This window comes from Poecilia mexicana, unplaced genomic scaffold, assembly GCF_051168715.1.
Source record: "Poecilia mexicana isolate PSO_F unplaced genomic scaffold, ASM5116871v1 scaffold_20, whole genome shotgun sequence".
Lineage (NCBI taxonomy): Eukaryota > Metazoa > Chordata > Actinopteri > Cyprinodontiformes > Poeciliidae > Poecilia > Poecilia mexicana.
Window position 1 is genome coordinate 6,032,619 of NW_028263389.1, and position 18,035 is coordinate 6,050,653.

Here is an 18,035-nt window from a genome sequence, read left to right on the forward strand (position 1 = left end):
TTCAAATTCAAAAATACTTTATTGATCCCAATCGGAAATTAAATATATTGATCGTACTATGGTCAATAAAAATGGTAAGAGATGACTATGCACACACTCACACAAAAAAAACTTAACAAAAAATTACCTGACATAAACAACAGTCCCATTGTCCCATATTTACTAAAAACATGAGTAAAAACCATCTCAGCTATCTGGGATAATGCAGAGAGAAAACAATACTGTATCTAAAGAATAAATGGGAAACAAAACTTAAAATAACAGTTGAAGAATTATCCTAAACGTGAGAAATACAGCAAAGCATAATAAATTCATTCATTCATTCATTTTGCTAGAAGACTTGAACAAGATTTCTTAAATCAAAAGTAAACAGACTTCTGCATTGCAAGAATGCTGGGGGATCATGTGGAGAAGTAGAAGCCAATCAGTCACATATTTTTGGAGATGAACAAAAATAACTGGGCATTGGGAGCAAGTTGAATCAACATTGATTAAAATTCTGGGCGATACGATCCCAAATTCTTAAAATATGATGGATTCTGGAAATATGACAATGGTGAGTAAAAAAGATATGCTTCCGTCAAAGGTAATGATTAGTAAAAAAAAAAAGAAAAAAAAAAGGGTAAAATCAAGAAGTTGGTTGAAGCCAGATGATTGAATCAGGATTTTGGGAAGAATCTGAGTGATGGAAAAAAATGACAAATAATCTTTGACTGAAACAAAAAGTGAGGAAAATGGAGCCTCCTCCAAAGTGACACACACAAGACTGTAAATAAAGCTGAATGAATAATAAATATCATTATCAATATACAGACTGTTGAGCACTTTTTTGTTTCTGTTTTCTGTTTGGCTATTTGCACACAAAAAAATCTATATAAATTATGGTGTATATAAAATGAATAAAGGTTCTTACAGATTGACATGCTTTTATACCAAGGTCTTTCTTTTTGCTACAGAACAATAGACAATAAGACAGTTTTTTTGCATGCTTGTTATTATTATTGATATAAATGTTACAGACAGCATCGACTGTTACCGGCGTAGAGACAGAAGAGAGGAGGAGAGAAATAAATTCCCTCACAGTTGCAGATGTTCCTTCTTTTTTATGTGGATGAGGCTTTTTGTCCAGTGTGACTTCGCTGATGATACATTAGCCCAGAGGGACCTTTGAATCTCTTGTCACACTGATCACAACTATAAGGCTTTTCACCAGTGTGACTTTGCTGATGAATCTTTAGCCCAGAGGAATCTTTGAATCTCTTCTCACAATGACCGCAGCTGTAAGGCTTTTCACCAGTGTGGTTGCGCAGATGACTCTTTAGACAAGAGGAATCTTTGAATCTCTTCTCACACTGATCACAACTATAAGGCTTTTCACCAGTGTGACTTCGCTGATGACTCTTTAGCCCAGAGGAATGTTTGAATCTCTTCTCACACTGACCACAGCTATAAGGCTTTTCACCAGTGTGACTTCGTTGATGACTCTTTAGACTAGAGGAATCGTTGAATCTCTTCTCACACTGATCACAACTATAAGGCTTTTCACCAGTGTGACTTCGCTGATGAATCTTTAGACTAGAGGACTCTTTGAATCTCTTCTCACACTGATCACAACTATAAGGCTTTTCACCAGTGTGACTTCGCTGATGAATTTTTAAGCCAGAGGAATGTTTGAATCTCTTCTCACACTGACCACAGCTATAAGGCTTTTCACCAGTGTGACTTCGCTGATGAATCTTTAGCCCAGAGGAATCTTTGAATCTCTTCTCACAATGACTGCAGCTGTAAGGCTTTTCAGCAGTGTGACTTCGCTGATGACTCTTTAGCCAAGAGGAATATTTGAATCTCTTCTCACAATGACTGCAGCTGTAAGGCTTTTCACCACTGTGGCTGCGCCGATGATGCGTTAGCCCAGAGGAACCTTTTAACCTCTTCTCACATCGATTGCACTTATAAGGCTTTTCACCAGTGTGTCTTCGCAGATGAATATTAAAATAACCTTTCTCAATGAAACCCTTTCCACACAGGTCACAGAGATAGGGCTTTTCTCCAGTGTGAATGAGTTGATGAATTTTCAGATTCCCCTTCCATCTGAAATCTTTCAGACATTTGTCACAACGATGTTTCTTCTGCAGGCTCTGGGTGAGCTGAACCTGCTGTCCATTGCTGGGATCATCCGCAGCTTCACCTGGGGTCGTGCAGATTTGGTTCTACGAATAAAAGTAGAGTAATTATAACAGAGTGTAACTATGACGTACAAACACCCTGAAAGTCAACAGTTTAATTTTATGGCAAGCATAAAAAATCAGAACACATCTCCCAGTTTGGCTTATTCAAGTGCAAAACTATACATTCACTTTTCTCTCTGACAAGCCATGGATTTGAAAACTGTTTGAATATTTCATAATGGCTCTTAATTATATGGTTAAAAATGCTGAAGAACCAACTGATGGTCTTTTAATGTAGACATAAAACACAAAAGTACATTTTAATGAAATTTAATAGAACAATTACAACAGATTGACAAGAAAGGCACCAATCTAAAATCGGGCATATTCAACATGATGGGTTGTCTTGGTCCGATTGTGAGGTTTCCCCCCTCAACTAGGAGCGAGAAGGCAGCCTGTTTTTAAAGCCAATCAGAAAGTGTGATAACGTAAGCATCTAGCGCAATCCCAAACAAAGGACAGCTGACACTGTGCAACTGAGAGCTTGGTGGACCTTGGAGACGTAGGACTGTTTAGTGGATAATAATAAATAATAAAAACTGCAACCGCAGTTGATATACCTTGTAACTTTTCAACTATCCATCATTAACGTGACATAAGGTGATTATAATGATAAGTTTATTCATTCAACCGGAACTTGATGCTGACACTAGCAGCATGCATGACAGGTAGATTGTAGATGTGACTAGTAAAACATTTACTAATGCCTGGTTCACATGGCAAGATTTTGAAATTAGTGAACTTTTCTCGTACCCATTGTTTTCAATGTAAACATTAAAATAGCAAAAAATTAATCATATAAGTGACCGATGACACTAAAAGAAACTACAGAACACAGTGTAACAAATGTTATTGAGGAAAAAACAGAGTAATTCAACAGTCAGGGTTTCCCCCAGTGTATAATAGGTTTGGCGGCCCGCCCTGCTTTGCTAGCCCCACCGCCAGGCTAATCCTTCCTGTTTATGTTTTTAGAAAAATAATAATAATAAAAAAAAATTGCTTTTTTTTTTTTTTTTAAACCAGATTGCAAGCGTCTCTATTGCTCTGAGTGTTTCACTGGCGGAGCAGACTTATTACTAAAAGATATGTTTATAGAAGATAGGTTTATAGTTTATGCATTCAAAGCCAGACCAATCACACCGCTGGCGCCTCAGCTGGATTAAGCTAACTTCTTCACGGATTGCGTGTGCCTCCTTTCACTCAAACTGGACACAGGCTGACCAGTATGGATATTTACATCAACCCCTTGTGAGGAATTATGTTTCTTTCCAGAGTTTTTGATCAAGGCAGGAGTTTGAAACCCACCACGTTAGCTCTGGTTGCGCAGCTCTATGTGAACCACAGGAATAACTTGTAGTGGTGCTTTCAGAGGTCCATTTAGCGAGCGGTGAGAATGATTTATATTTGTGAACAAAGAATTTTGTGCGGCTTTTCCATCTCAACACGCTGCCCAGTGCCCGGCTCTGCCTGCGCTGGTGAAGTGTATCTATGTGTTCCCGGTTGGCCGGTGCATTAGTGATTAACGAACCAGCTCTAACCTGATCATGCAGGTTCAGCCCGGTGAGGAGCTTTAGCTCACCTCATAGCCACGCATCACGCTGGTTTAATATTATTTTATTATTATTATTAGCATTATTTTTCCAGTTACACAATGCAACAAACCCTATCAAATGCTTTGTCCACTTAGTCAGCCAGAGTTAATGCGTGCAAAGATCTGAGAAACATTATTGATAAACTGGACCAACCAAAATTGTTTCTGTGTCCCCTTGTTAAAAACTCAACAGATACAAAATGGAAGAGCGACTCAAGCCACATTAGCAGCTTTTAATTAAATCTCCCGTTTGTTCCTCATTTCTGCACAGTGCAGCGGGTTTAACTCATCATGCAGGGCCGGTCCAAGGCTGTATGAGGCCTTGAACAGAATTTGACTTTGGGGCCCCTTTTGTTGCTAAAAGCATCAGCGTCTCTAACAGCTTCTGGGTTACATTTTGTGAAATTTGGGAGAGGAGGAGTAATTTAAATAGCCAACCCAAAAAGCAATCAGTTATAATCGCAGTTTATTAATTTGTGAACAAATAGAACTCAAAGATTAAACTCATGGCTTCAGATTGTAGCTATGGTAACGAAACAATTTAACTATGAATATTATTCTTCGAACTTTTACAAAGTAAACTTCCCAGCTCCTTAAAATCTTACATATAAATGTTAAACAATTTAAAATGTTTTAATTTATGTATGCTTAAACCATGAAGTCAAATTTAGCAGCATTGATCATCTCAATAAACAAGTGTTACATTTATGTATCTGTGTTAAAATATCAGCATTTATGGGGCCCTGAAGCCCTGGGGGCCCTGATGGAGCCACTGACTTTATTTGGATTAAACAGAAGTGCAAATATTTGATATTCATTTTAATTGTATTTTTTTATTAGTTGTTTTTAAGACTAGTTGTGGGTTTAAATAACATTTCACAGGCGATGTTTTCCTGTAACATGTAATTTTACCCAGTAATATTTTTACATTTCCTGTCTATTTAACATCTTTTAATACAAGAACATGGTGGACCGCCTCGGTGCTCCAACCACCAGGCAAGTTTTCTGGGGGAAACCCTGGCCAGTTATACTTAAGATTTTTTATGGATTCCTGTATGGGTCTCTCAGGATTTGAGAATTGAGCTATGTGAACCAGGCTTAACATTTTGCAGTTCTACAATGGTGGTGTTGTTTATTTTGTTTTATCTAGACTTAAAGCAAAAAATGGTTCTTTGGACTGTAAAGGTTTCAGATCTTGGAAGGTCTGAAGCCTACAATATGAAAATAAATGTCATATTTTTGAAGTGTGGCATGAAGCCAGGGTACCCAGAGAAAGCCCATGCATACACAGCAAGAACATTCAAACCAAATGTAGAAAGACTATTAAAAACAAGAAAGTAACCGTCAATTTCCCACATGTTTTAATTACTAACCTCTTCCAGTGATGTCACACTGTTGCTAGCACCAGACTTCTCTTCCAGTTGGAGTTTCTCCATTTCCTTTCCTGCGTAAAACAAACACACATCGTTGATAATCGACGTAAGGGTACGGGTTTTTGATGAGGAAACTTAGCAGTGGAGGCCAGAGTGAGGTGAGAGTGCTTCTTTAACATGGACAAAAGCCCAAAAATACACTTGAAAATAACAGCCACCAACAGGGCACAACAGCAGCTCAGTGGAACACAAAAAGCAAACACTAAAGCACAAGTAGAAAAGCAATACAGGCACAGGTCAACTTAAATACACACAAGGGAAAAATCAAGGAACGAGGAACAGATGAACCTGATAAAACACACGGAGACTCACTTAACCAAAATACACAACGAAAAAAGGGTCAGGAAAATAATACGTAAAATAAATGTGAAATGACATTGTTTTCACAGCAATGGCAACAGTTTCCGGTATAGTTGAAACCAAATATTTATACACCATATAAGACACAACCTTATTTCTCACCATGCAACTTTAAAACAGTCTTAATTTCCTGCTTTAGGATAGCAGCAATTAGGTTCGTTCTAATTACCAAAATTAATTATATTCCTTAATTTTCTTAGCACATTTATGGTATAGTTCTACATATTTTGCCAAATGAATTATTAAACATCAGTATGAGTTATTACATATATATGTGACAAATAAATAAACCTTTACTTACAGTCTCTTTGAGGGACCTCCGCAGATTTATCTTTGTCCAAATATTTACTTTTGGCAGATGCTCTTATGGTTTCTATGGTAACATTATTCAAAAGATTATAGCTACATAAACATTCAACTCGGTATTATTTTTCAAAAAGTCATTCAGTCGTGTTATTAGGCCAATTACAGACTTTATATTTGTGTGCAGAAGTTAAACGTTACATTTCTTTCATTTTGACAGATCTGTCAAACCTGTGATGGTTCTCGTTTCCATGGAGATTGGTTGTTTTGATTCTTTAGGTCTGAGTGTAACCATCACAGTTGTAACAACATATATTACATTTTGTTTTGCAAATGTCACTGCTTTCGAAACAAATTGTATTTATAGAACTCAGCCAGTAAAGTCCATGAGAAAAACCGTCACAGATTCATCCCTTAAGCCGTTTTCGCACTGCAAGGAACGGAACGGAACGGTTCCACCCGTAGTGCAGCCCTGTTGTGTTTGCATATACACTGAGGGAGCCATCGAAGCGGTACCTAACGTCATTATTTTTGAAACTAAACAATGGTTTCGATGTAGCGGCCGAAGCCTTTTCCTCAGAGATGCGGCGAATAACTTTCTCTTTCCTCGTTGACCGATCTAGTTCATTCTGTACTCGTTGATCAGCGAGTAAGCTTAGGCCTCATCATTAGACCAGGTGATTGCACTATATTGGGAGGAATCCATTGCTAATTAAAACTAATAATAAAAATATTGAAAAGAGTGAAAAAATACAGTTTAGTGAGAGCCAGCTGTCAACGGAAAATCAACGTCTGACTCCATAACAACCAGTGGCCAATCAGCTGCTGATTCTAAGCAGAACTGCTTGGCCGCTGTGCTGTTCCTTGCAGTGCGAAAACAGCTTTAGATGTTCATCCATCCATTTTCTTTACACCCTTGTCCCTTGGTGGGGTTGGGAGGGGTGCTGGAGCCTATCTCCAGCTAACGTTCTGGGCGAAAGGTGGGGTCATCCTGGACAGGTCGCCAGTCTGTCGCAGGGCAACACACAGGACAAACAACCATGCGCATACACACACACACAGGCCAATTAACCTGACAGTCATGTTTTTGGATTGTGCATGCACAGGGAGAACATGAAAACTCCATGCAGAAAGACCAGGGTGGGAATTGAACCCAGAACCTTCTTGCTGCAGGGCAACAGCTCTACCAACTGCACCACTGTGCAGCCCACTTCAGATGTTAATTTACCTTTTTCCACAATAAACAATTCTTTTTAAATCATCATGCCACAATATGACAATTTTATATTTAGAGGGTATAAAAGCAGCCCAAACCAACCTACCATATATGAAAAAGGAACTGTGCCTGAAAATACAGTATCTGATCACTTTAAATGACCGAGCAATGAAGAGTGTAAAACCATGGGATGCAACACGGGATACATCTTATGTATTGTTAAATTATCAAAAAAGAATGCAGTGCAAAATGGTAGGAAAAAAATACTGTGTATGTATCCAAAAGCGGGAGAGGAAAGTACTGGTGCTAATCATATTAACAGTCACAGAGAGTAATTTTTACAGTGGCTTCTCATCAAAACCTCTGTACTCCACAAATAAACAGTTTAAAACAACTGGAACTATGGCTGCATTCACACTGCAGCCTGAAATGACCCAATTCCAATTTCTTGTCAAATCGGGGGTTTTTTGCCGGGGCTGTTCACACTTCCAAACATATGCAAACTGTTTGTGTTCTACAATCTGAAAGTGTCCCGCATGCGCAGTAGAGGGCGCAATAGCGTCAGCATTCTCACTGTTCTGCCAACCATAGATATGATTATGTAGACGCCTCATGGGGCGGGTCAGCCCGTTGCTGCGATACGACACAACGTCCGCCATATTGAATGTGGCTAATCTCCCAATAAGCTAATACAGGTAAATGGACTGAACTTCACAAAGTGCCGTTCTACAAAGTATTTTAAGTTAATACCCGTCATTGACACATTTTCTCACACACACTAAAATGTATTTGGTAATCAAAGAAAGCACTAAAGACAACGTTTCTAACTTTTGATGTGATTATTTAATTGTTTCGGGGGATTTGTGAATAGAGAGCACAATGTTTTTATTTGATAGAAATGATTCTGATGAATAGTTTTCATATTGATATTGATGAACAGACACACACTTTTACAGTGTTTTATTCAAGAACATATTTACATAATTTCATAATTTAATGTACATTTAGCTTTTCAAGACAAGAAAAAATATTAATTTCCTTTGGTATTTTATTGTAAAGACAATACATTTTGATAAGTCAGTCGTTATCAAACATTAGCTACATATTTTTTCTTACTTTAAAAAAAAAAAAATAATAATATTACAGGATGATAAGTCATCTCTGCTATGGACAGCAAAGGCAAAGAGTGAAAATATTCCAACAGAGTAAATTATTTTTATCTCATTACATAAGCTGTCTTAATACACTAATACTTCAGATTGAGTTATTTAAAAATACAAAAAGCGACAGAATAAAAGTGTGCAATAAAACACAAATTTATTTATTATACTGGGAACACTAGCCACAGGCAGGGCTTCAGTCTGCTGGTCAAACTGGGAGAACTCCAGTGACCTCTGAGACGTCCTAGCACACAGGCTAAAGCCAAAGACAAAAGAGAAATTATCCAAAAGTGTAATAGAAAATACATATCTGATTCCTTAACATTCAGGAAAAACATATTTTCAGCATGTTGGGCAGTAACTCGTAGCATCTTTAGTTAAATACCAACATTGTGAAGCTGAGCTGTGAAGTTGTCAGAACGCTGGTTTGTTAATAAAGTTTGACTGACCTATCTACCTACTGACTGTCTATAATCAGGTCGTCTGCAGGTTATTTAGCACCACGTTCTCCACGAACATGTTGTGCGCGAATGGAGAAGGGTGACCATCGTCCGGCCACGCCCCGGCCCAGTCGCGGAAGGCTCTCCTCCTCGACCGGAGTCGGCGGGGGAAGAGAGACAGAGACTACGTGGGCAGCTTGTCGGTTGGTCTGTGTTACCCAGAAAGCAGTTGGGCACAATATCGCAACACCAACACCGTGAGTGAAACAATGACTGGGGTAGCCTACTATATAAAGTACTCGGGAACTTCCTCTTTATTATCACAGATGCATATTTGTAGATGGGACGGGTGGCAACCCTAACTGAAGCGTCTAATCTATTCGCCTTTTATATGAAAAAAGTTTTAAAATACGCCATTCATTGAAGGTGCGCCTTATAGTGCGGAAAATACGGTACACAGGAGACACAGAACACAACAATTTGAAGTTGTCGTCTGACTGGAACAGCATATTAACAACTTATTCCTCATTAAAGTTCATCATGGTTGTTGTTTTTCTTCCCGCTTGCATGTATCAGGATGCAGAATAGTGAGATTTGTCGAGTATCAGTGAGGTTCAGTTCGGAAGAATGCGACCTGGACGTCGGGTATCTGATCGGATACATATAGGATATGGGTCGCATTCAAAAAGAATCCGACCTGTGCTGTTCAGACTATTACGAAAAGATCGGATGCAGGTCACATTACGTAAAAAAAAATCGGAATTGGGTCAATTCAGCCGCAGTGTGAATGCATCCTATGTCACAAAAAGGATGGTTTTTGAGTTTGTCTCACCACCATTTGGCAAGCAGGATTGTAAGAAAAAATAATCCAAACACACTGTTAAAGACGTGCAGCAAAGAGTTGCAATTTTAAGTGTTAAGTGTCCATTAAAACATTAAGGTCTATCTACTCCTAAGGATTTCTAAGGAGGAATGGCCATTTTTGATATTTTGTAACTCTTCCTCATTGTGTTGCTGATAAAGTCAGGTTTAGTCTGCCACCTTGATTGTTTCTCCTTTACCACAGTCACTTCTGCTTTTGTCGCCTCCACGTTTCTTTGGCAACAGTCTGTAATCTCACCAGAAGTGGAAAAGACAGTCTCGATTCATGTCAGTTCAATTTTAAAAAATGACTTTACAGATCCCAAAATGGGAAATTAAATGTTGTTGCAACTCATATTAATTCAGATACTTCAGACAGTTCTTGTGGTGCTGGCTGTTGGCAGGAAAGGTCTCTTGTAGCAGTCTGTATTACAGAAAATCTGACAAATCCTCTGACTGAAGACACTCTGTTGTCCCAAAACAGTCTCATGAAGAGGATGGTCAGGGTTGTCCATAATCTTATTGATTTTATGAAGAATCCTTTGCATCATCATCATCATCATCATCATCATCACCATCATCATCATCATCATCATCCCCAGAGGTTCGACTGTCGTCCCCAGAACACAACTAACCTTCCTGATCAGGTTGTCGAGCCTTTTTAGGTTCCTGGCTCCCCAACAGATGACGGCAGAAGAGATGACGTTCTCAACAAAAGACTTAAAGACCTGCAGCATTTTGCAACAAACCTTGAAAGGATCTTAGCTTCCTCAAGAAGTACAATTTGCTCTGTTCCTTCTTACTGAGGGCATCACCGCTGCATCTCCAGTCCAGTCTGTCACACACAGATGGCTTTCTTTGAAGCAATTTATTTGAGTAATTTTGTTGACTCTGGCTTAAAAGCTAGGGAAAATTAGAAGGCTTTATCAAAAAAGTTGAGTGAACGGAAAAACTAGCCTATTGAAGAGTACTCTAAGTAGATGTATTTTATGATATATGACACTCTGCGCATTGTGAGGGCTAGCTTAGTGAATGTTAGCGGTTCACTCTGGCATAGGGACTGTTACCCTTTAGCATAAACAGACTTCCACTTTACAAGAATGTTGGTAGATTATGTGGAGAAGTAGAAGTGTTCACATTTCTTTTGGAGCTGAACAAAAATATCTGAATATTGGGAACAAGTTGAATCAACATTGATTAATATTCAGGGCTATGTAATCCCAAATACTTGTCATATAACAATGGTGAGGAAAGAATATATGTTTCTGACAAAGGTAATCATGACAGTGAGCAAACAGGCAGTAACAAAAAAATGGTTAAAGGCAGATGATTAGAGCAGGATTGTGGAGAGAATCTGAATATTAAAAAAAAAAAAGATAAACAATCTTTGATTGAAAGGATTTTGTGATGACAAATGTGGCGTATACAAGACTGTAGATAAAACTGCATGAATAAGACATGCTTTTATACCAATTTATTTGCATGCTTGTTATTATTATTGATATAAATGTTACAGACAGCATCGACTGTTGTCGGCGTAGTGATGGAAGAGACGAGGAGAGACAGAAATTCCCTCACAGTTGCAAATGTTCCTTCTTTTTTATGTGGATGAGGCTTTTTGTCCAGTGTGACTTCGCTGATGATACATTAGCCCATAGGGACCTTTGAACCTCTTTTCACAATGATCACAACTATAAGGCTTTTCACCAGTGTGGCTTCGCTGATGAATCCTTAGACAGAGGAATCTTTGAATCTCTTCTCACGCTGATCACAGCTATAAGGCTTTTCACCAGTGTGACTTCGTTGATGACTCTTTAGACTAGAGGAATCTTTGAATCTCTTCTCACACTGATCACAACTATAAGGCTTTTCACCAGTGTGACTTCGCTGATGACTCTTTAGCCCAGAGGAATGTTTGAATCTCTTCTCACAATGACTGCAACTATAAGTCTTTTCACCAGTGTGACTTCGCTGATGAATCTTTAGACTAGAGGAATGTTTGAATCTCTTCTCACACTGATCACAACTATAAGGCTTTTCACCAGTGTGACTTCGCTGATGACTCTTTAGCCCAGAGGAATGTTTGAATCTCTTCTCACAATGACTGCAACTGTAAGGCTTTTCACCAGTGTGGCTTCGCTGATGAATCTTTAGACTAGAGGAATGTTTGAATCTCTTCTCACACTGACCACAGCTATAAGGCTTTTCACCAGTGTGACTTCGCTGATGACTCTTTAGCCCAGAGGAATGTTTGAATCTCTTCTCACAATGACTGCAACTGTAAGGCTTTTCACCAGTGTGGCTTCGCTGATGAATCCTTAGGCCAGAGGAATCTTTGAATCTCTTCTCACACTGATCACAGCTATAAGGCTTTTCACCAGTGTGACTTCGTTGATGACTCTTTAGACTAGAGGAATCTTTGAATCTCTTCTCACACTGATCACAACTATAAGGCTTTTCACCAGTGTGACTTCGCTGATGACTCTTTAGCCCAGAGGAATGTTTGAATCTCTTCTCACAATGACTGCAACTATAAGTCTTTTCACCAGTGTGACTTCGCTGATGAATCTTTAGACTAGAGGAATGTTTGAATCTCTTCTCACACTGATCACAACTATAAGGCTTTTCACCAGTGTGACTTCGCTGATGACTCTTTAGCCCAGAGGAATGTTTGAATCTCTTCTCACAATGACTGCAACTGTAAGGCTTTTCACCAGTGTGGCTTCGCTGATGAATCTTTAGACTAGAGGAATGTTTGAATCTCTTCTCACACTGACCACAGCTATAAGGCTTTTCACCAGTGTGACTTCGCTGATGAATCTTTAGCCCAGAGGAATCTTTGAATCTCTTCTCACAATGACTGCAGCTGTAAGGCTTTTCAGCAGTGTGATTTCGCTGATGAATCTTTAGCCCAGAGGAATCTTTGAATCTCTTCTCACACTGACCACAGCTGTAAGGCTTTTCAGCAGTGTGACTTCGCTGATGAATCTTTAGCCAAGAGGAATATTTGAATCTCTTCTCACAATGACTGCAGCTGTAAGGCTTTTCACCACTGTGGCTGCGCCGATGATGCGTTAGCCCAGAGGAACCTTTTAACCTCTTCTCACATCGATTGCACTTATAAGGCTTTTCACCAGTGTGTCTTCGCAGATGAATATTAAAATAACCTTTCTCAATGAAACCCTTTCCACACAGGTCACAGAGATAGGGCTTTTCTCCAGTGTGAATGAGTTGATGAATTTTCAGATTCCCCTTCCGGCTGAAATCTTTCAGACATTTGTCACAACGATGTTTCTTCTGCAGGCTCTGGGTGAGCTGAACCTGCTGTCCATTGCTGGGATCATCCGCAGCTTCACCTGGGGTCGTGCAAATTTGGTTCTACGAATAAAAGTAGAGTAATTATAACAGAGTGTAACTATGACGTACAAACACCCTGAAAGTCAACAGTTTAATTTTATGGCAAGCATAAAAAATCAGAACACATCTCCCAGTTTGGCTTATTCAAGTGCAAAACTATACATTCACTTTTCTCTCTGACAAGCCATGGATTTGAAAACTGTTTGAATATTTCATAATGGCTCTTAATTATATGGTTAAAAATGCTGAAGAACCAACTGATGGTCTTTTAATGTAGACATAAAACACAAAAGTACATTTTAATGAAATTTAATAGAACAATTACAACAGATTGACAAGAAAGGCACCAATCTAAAATCGGGCATATTCAACATGATGGGTTGTCTTGGTCCGATTGTGAGGTTTCCCCCCTCAACTAGGAGCGAGAAGGCAGCCTGTTTTTAAAGCCAATCAGAAAGTGTGATAACGTAAGCATCTAGCGCAATCCCAAACAAAGGACAGCTGACACTGTGCAACTGAGAGCTTGGTGGACCTTGGAGACGTAGGACTGTTTAGTGGATAATAATAAATAATAAAAACTGCAACCGCAGTTGATATACCTTGTAACTTTTCAACTATCCATCATTAACGTGACATAAGGTGATTATAATGATAAGTTTATTCATTCAACCGGAACTTGATGCTGACACTAGCAGGATGCTTGACAGGTAGATTGTAGATGTGACTAGTAAAACATTTACTAATGCCTGGTTCACATGGCAAGATTTTGAAATTAGTGAACTTTTCTTGTACCCATTGTTTTCAATGTAAACATTAAAATAGCAAAAAATTAATCATATACAGTGGGGAGAACAAGTATTTGATACACTGTTGATTTTTCAGGTTTTCCCACTTGCAAAGCTTGTAGAAGACTGTAATTTTTATCATAGGTACTCTTCAACTGTGAGTGATGGAATCTAAAACAACAATCCAGAAAAATACAATGTATGATTTTTAAATAATTAATTTCCATTTTATTGTGTGAAATAAGTATTTGATCATCTATCAACCAGTAAGAATTTTGGCTCTCACAGACATGCTAGTTCTTCTTTAAGAAGCCCTGTTCTCCACTCATTACCTGTATTAACTGCACCTGTTTGAACTTTTTACCTGTATAAAAGACACCTGTCCACACACTCAATCAATCAGACTCCAGCATCTCCACAATGCCCAAGACCAGAGAGCTGTGTAAGGACATCAGGGATAAAATTGTAGACCTGCACAAGGCTGGGATGGGCTACAGGACAATAGGCAAGCAGCTTGGTGAGAAGGCAACAACAGTTGGTGCAATTATTAGAAAATGGAAGAAATACAAAATAACGGAAAATCTCCCTCGGTCTGGGGCGCCATGCAAGATCTCACCTCGTGGAGCATCATTGATCTTGAGGAAGGTGAGGAATGAGCCCAGAACTACACGGCAGGACCTGGTCAATGACCTGAGTAGAGCTGGGACCACAGTCTCAAAGAAAACAATCAGTAACACTCTACGCCGTCAAGGATTAAAATCCTGCAGTGCACGCAAGGTGCCCTTCCTCAAGCCAACGCATGTCAAAGCCCGTCTGATGTTTGCAAATGACCATCTGAATGATCCAGAGGAGGAATGGGAGAAGGTCATTTGGTCTGATGAGACAAAAATAGAACTTTTCGGTTTAAACTCCACTCGTCATGTTTGGAGGAAGAAGAATGATGAGTACAACCCCAAGAACACCATCACAATCGTGAAGCATGGCGGTGGAAACATCATTCTTTGGGGATGCTTTTCTGCAAAGGGGACAGGACGACTGCACCATATTGTGGGAAGGATGGATGGGGCCATGTATCGTGAGATTTTGGCCAACAACCTCCTTCCCTAAGTAAGAGCACTGAAGATACTGGGCTGAGATCGTGGCTGGGTCTTCCAGCATGATAACGACCCAAAACACACAGCCAGGGCAACTAAAGAGTGGCTCCGTAGGAAACATCTTAAGGTCCTGGAGTGGCCTAGCCAGTCTCCAGACCTGAATCCAATAGAAAATCTTTGGAGGGAGCTTAAAGTCCGTGTGGCCCAGCGACAGCCCCGGAACCTGAAGGCTCTGGAGGAGATCTGTATGGAGGAGTGGGCCAAAATCCCTGCTGCAGTGTGTGCAAACCTGGTCAAGAACTACAGGAAACGTCTGATCTCTGTAATTGCAAACAAAGGTTTCTGTACCAAATATTAAGTTTCATTTTTCTGGTGTATCAAATACTTATTTCACACAATAAAATGGAAATTAATTATTTAAAAATCATACATTGTATTTTTCTGGATTTTTGTTTTAGATTCCATCACTCATAGTTGAAGAGTACCTATGATAAAAATTACAGTCTTCTACAAGCTTTGCAAGTGGGAAAACCTGAAAAATCAACAGTGTATCAAATACTTGTTCTCCCCACTGTAAGTGACCGATGACACTAAAAGAAACTACAGAACACAGTGTAACAAATGTTAATGAGGAAAAAACAGAGTAATTCAACAGTCAGGGTTTCCCCCAGTGTATAATAGGTTTGGCGGCCCGCCCTGCTTTGCTAGCCCCACCGCCAGGCTAATCCTTCTTGTTTATGTTTTTAGAAAAATAATAATAATAAAAAAAATTGCTTTTTTTTTTTTTTTAAACCAGATTGCAAGCGTCTCTATTGCTCTGAGTGTTTCACTGGCGGAGCAGACTTATTACTAAAAGATATGTTTATAGAAGATAGGTTCATAGTTTATGCATTCAAAGCCAGACCAATCACACCGCTGGCGCCTCAGCTGGATTAAGCTAACTTCTTCACGGATTGCGTGTGCCTCCTTTCACTCAAACTGGACACAGGCTGACCAGTATGGATATTTACATCAACCCCTTGTGAGGAATTATGTTTCTTTCCAGAGTTTTTGATCAAGGCAGGAGTTTAAAACCCACCACGTTAGCTCTGGTTGCGCAGCTCTATGTGAACCACAGGAATAACTTGTAGTGGTGCTTTCAGAGGTCCATTTAGCGAGCGGTGAGAATGATTTATATTTGTGAACAAAGAATTTTGTGCGGCTTTTCCATCTCAACACGCTGCCCAGTGCCCGGCTCTGCCTGCGCTGGTGAAGTGTATCTATGTGTTCCCGGTTGGCCGGTGCATTAGTGATTAACGAACCAGCTCTAACCTGATCATGCAGGTTCAGCCCGGTGAGGAGCTTTAGCTCACCTCATAGCCACGCATCACGCTGGTTTAATATTATTTTATTATTATTATTAGCATTATTTTTCCAGTTACACAATGCAACAAACCCTATCAAATGTTTTGTCCACTTAGTCAGCCAGAGTTAATGCGTGCAAAGATCTGAGAAACATTATTGATAAACTGGACCAACCAAAATTGTTTCTGTGTCCCCTTGTTAAAAACTCAACAGATACGAAATGGAAGAGCGACTCAAGCCACATTAGCAGCTTTTAATTAAATCTCCCGTTTGTTCCTCATTTCTGCACAGTGCAGCGGGTTTAACTCATCATGCAGGGCCGGTCCAAGGCTGTATGAGGCCTTGAACAGAATTTGACTTTGGGGCCCCTTTTGTTGCTAAAAGCATCAACGTCTCTAACAGCTTCTGGGTTACATTTTGTGAAATTTGGGAGAGGAGGAGTAATTTAAATAGCCAACCCAAAAAGCAATCAGTTATAATCACAGTTTATTAATTTGTGAACAAATAGAACTCAAAGATTAAACTCATGGCTTCAGATTGTAGCTATGGTAACAAAACAATTTAACTATGAATATTATTCTTCGAACTTTTACAAAGTAAACTTCCCAGCTCTTTAAAATCTTACATATAAATGTTAAACAATTTCAAATGTTTTAATTTATGTATGCTTAAACCATGAAGTCAAATTTAGCAGCATTGATCATCTCAATAAACAAGTGTTACATTTATGTATCTGTGTTAAAATATCAGCATTTATGGGGCCCTGAAGCCCTGGGGGCCCTGATGGAGCCATTGACTTTACTTGGATTAAACAGAAGTGCAAATATTTGATATTCATTTTAATTGTATTTTTTGAGTAGATGTTTTTAAGACTAGTTGTGGGTTTAAATAACATTTCACAGGCGATGTTTTCCTGTAACATGTAATTTTACTCAGTAATATTTTTACATTTCCTGTCTATTTAACATCTTTTAATACAAGAACATGGTGGACCGCCTCGGTGCTCCAACCACCAGGCAAGTTTTCTGGGGGAAACCCTGGCCAGTTATACTTAAGATTTTTTATGGACTCCTGTATGGGTCTCAGGATTTGAGAATTGAGCTATGTGAACCAGGCTTAACATTTTGCAGTTCTACAATGGTGGTGTTGTTTATAGACTTAAAGCAAAAAATGGTTCTTTGGACTGTCAAGGTTTCAGATCTTGGAAGGTCTGAAGCCTACAATATGAAAATAAATGTCATATTTTTGAAGTGTGGCATGAAGCCAGGGTACCCAGAGAAAGCCCATGCATACACAGCAAGAACATTCAAACCAAATGTAGAAAGACTATTAAAAACAAGAAAGTAACCGTCAATTTCCCACATGTTTTAATTACTAACCTCTTCCAGTGATGTCACACTGTTGCTAGCACCATACTTCTCTTCCAGTTGGAGTTGTTCCATTTCCTTTCCTGCGTAAAACAAACACACATCGTTGATAATCGACGTAAGGGTACGGGTTTTTGATGAGGAAACTTAGCAGTGGAGGCCAGAGTGAGGTGAGAGTGCTTCTTTAACATGGACAAAAGCCCAAAAATACACTTGAAAATAACAGCCACCAACAGGGCACAACAGCAGCTCAGTGGAACACAAAAAGCAAACACTAAAGCACAAGTAGAAAAGCAATGCAGGCACAGGTCAACTTAAATACACACAAGGGAAAAATCAAGGAACGAGGAACAGATGAACCTGATAAAACACACGGAGACTCACTTAACCAAAATACACAACGAAAAAAGGGTCAGGAAAATAATACGTAAAATAAATGTGAAATGACATTGTTTTCACAGCAATGGCAACAGTTTCCGGTATAGTTGAAACCAGA

At 39.2% G+C, this 18,035-nt stretch overlaps 1 protein-coding gene and 1 pseudogene across 1 annotated transcript; both read right to left on the bottom strand.

Annotated features, from left to right (window-relative positions):
* On the bottom strand, positions 1 to 10,329 carry LOC148153328 (uncharacterized). Its single transcript, XM_088001625.1, has 2 exons — positions 10,228 to 10,329; positions 1 to 2,210 (listed from the first exon to the last, which is right to left on the bottom strand). Exons 1-2 carry the CDS (start codon positions 10,327 to 10,329, stop codon positions 1,104 to 1,106), a joined length of 1,209 nt encoding a protein of 402 aa, XP_087857751.1. The 3' UTR covers positions 1 to 1,103.
* A 722-nt stretch (positions 10,330 to 11,051) lies between these two features.
* On the bottom strand, positions 11,052 to 14,026 carry LOC148153329 (uncharacterized; annotated as a pseudogene).
* Between the last annotated feature and the right edge of the window lie 4,009 nt (positions 14,027 to 18,035).

Coding starts and splice junctions, on each gene's coding strand:
- LOC148153328 (XM_088001625.1), bottom strand. CDS start 10,329: ATGCTGCAGGTCTTTAAGTCTTTTGTTGAGAACGTCATCTCTTCTGCC. Junction 2,211..10,227: donor TCGACAACCTGATCAGGAAG/GTTAGTTGTGTT, acceptor TTTTATTCGTAG/AACCAAATCTGCACGACCCC.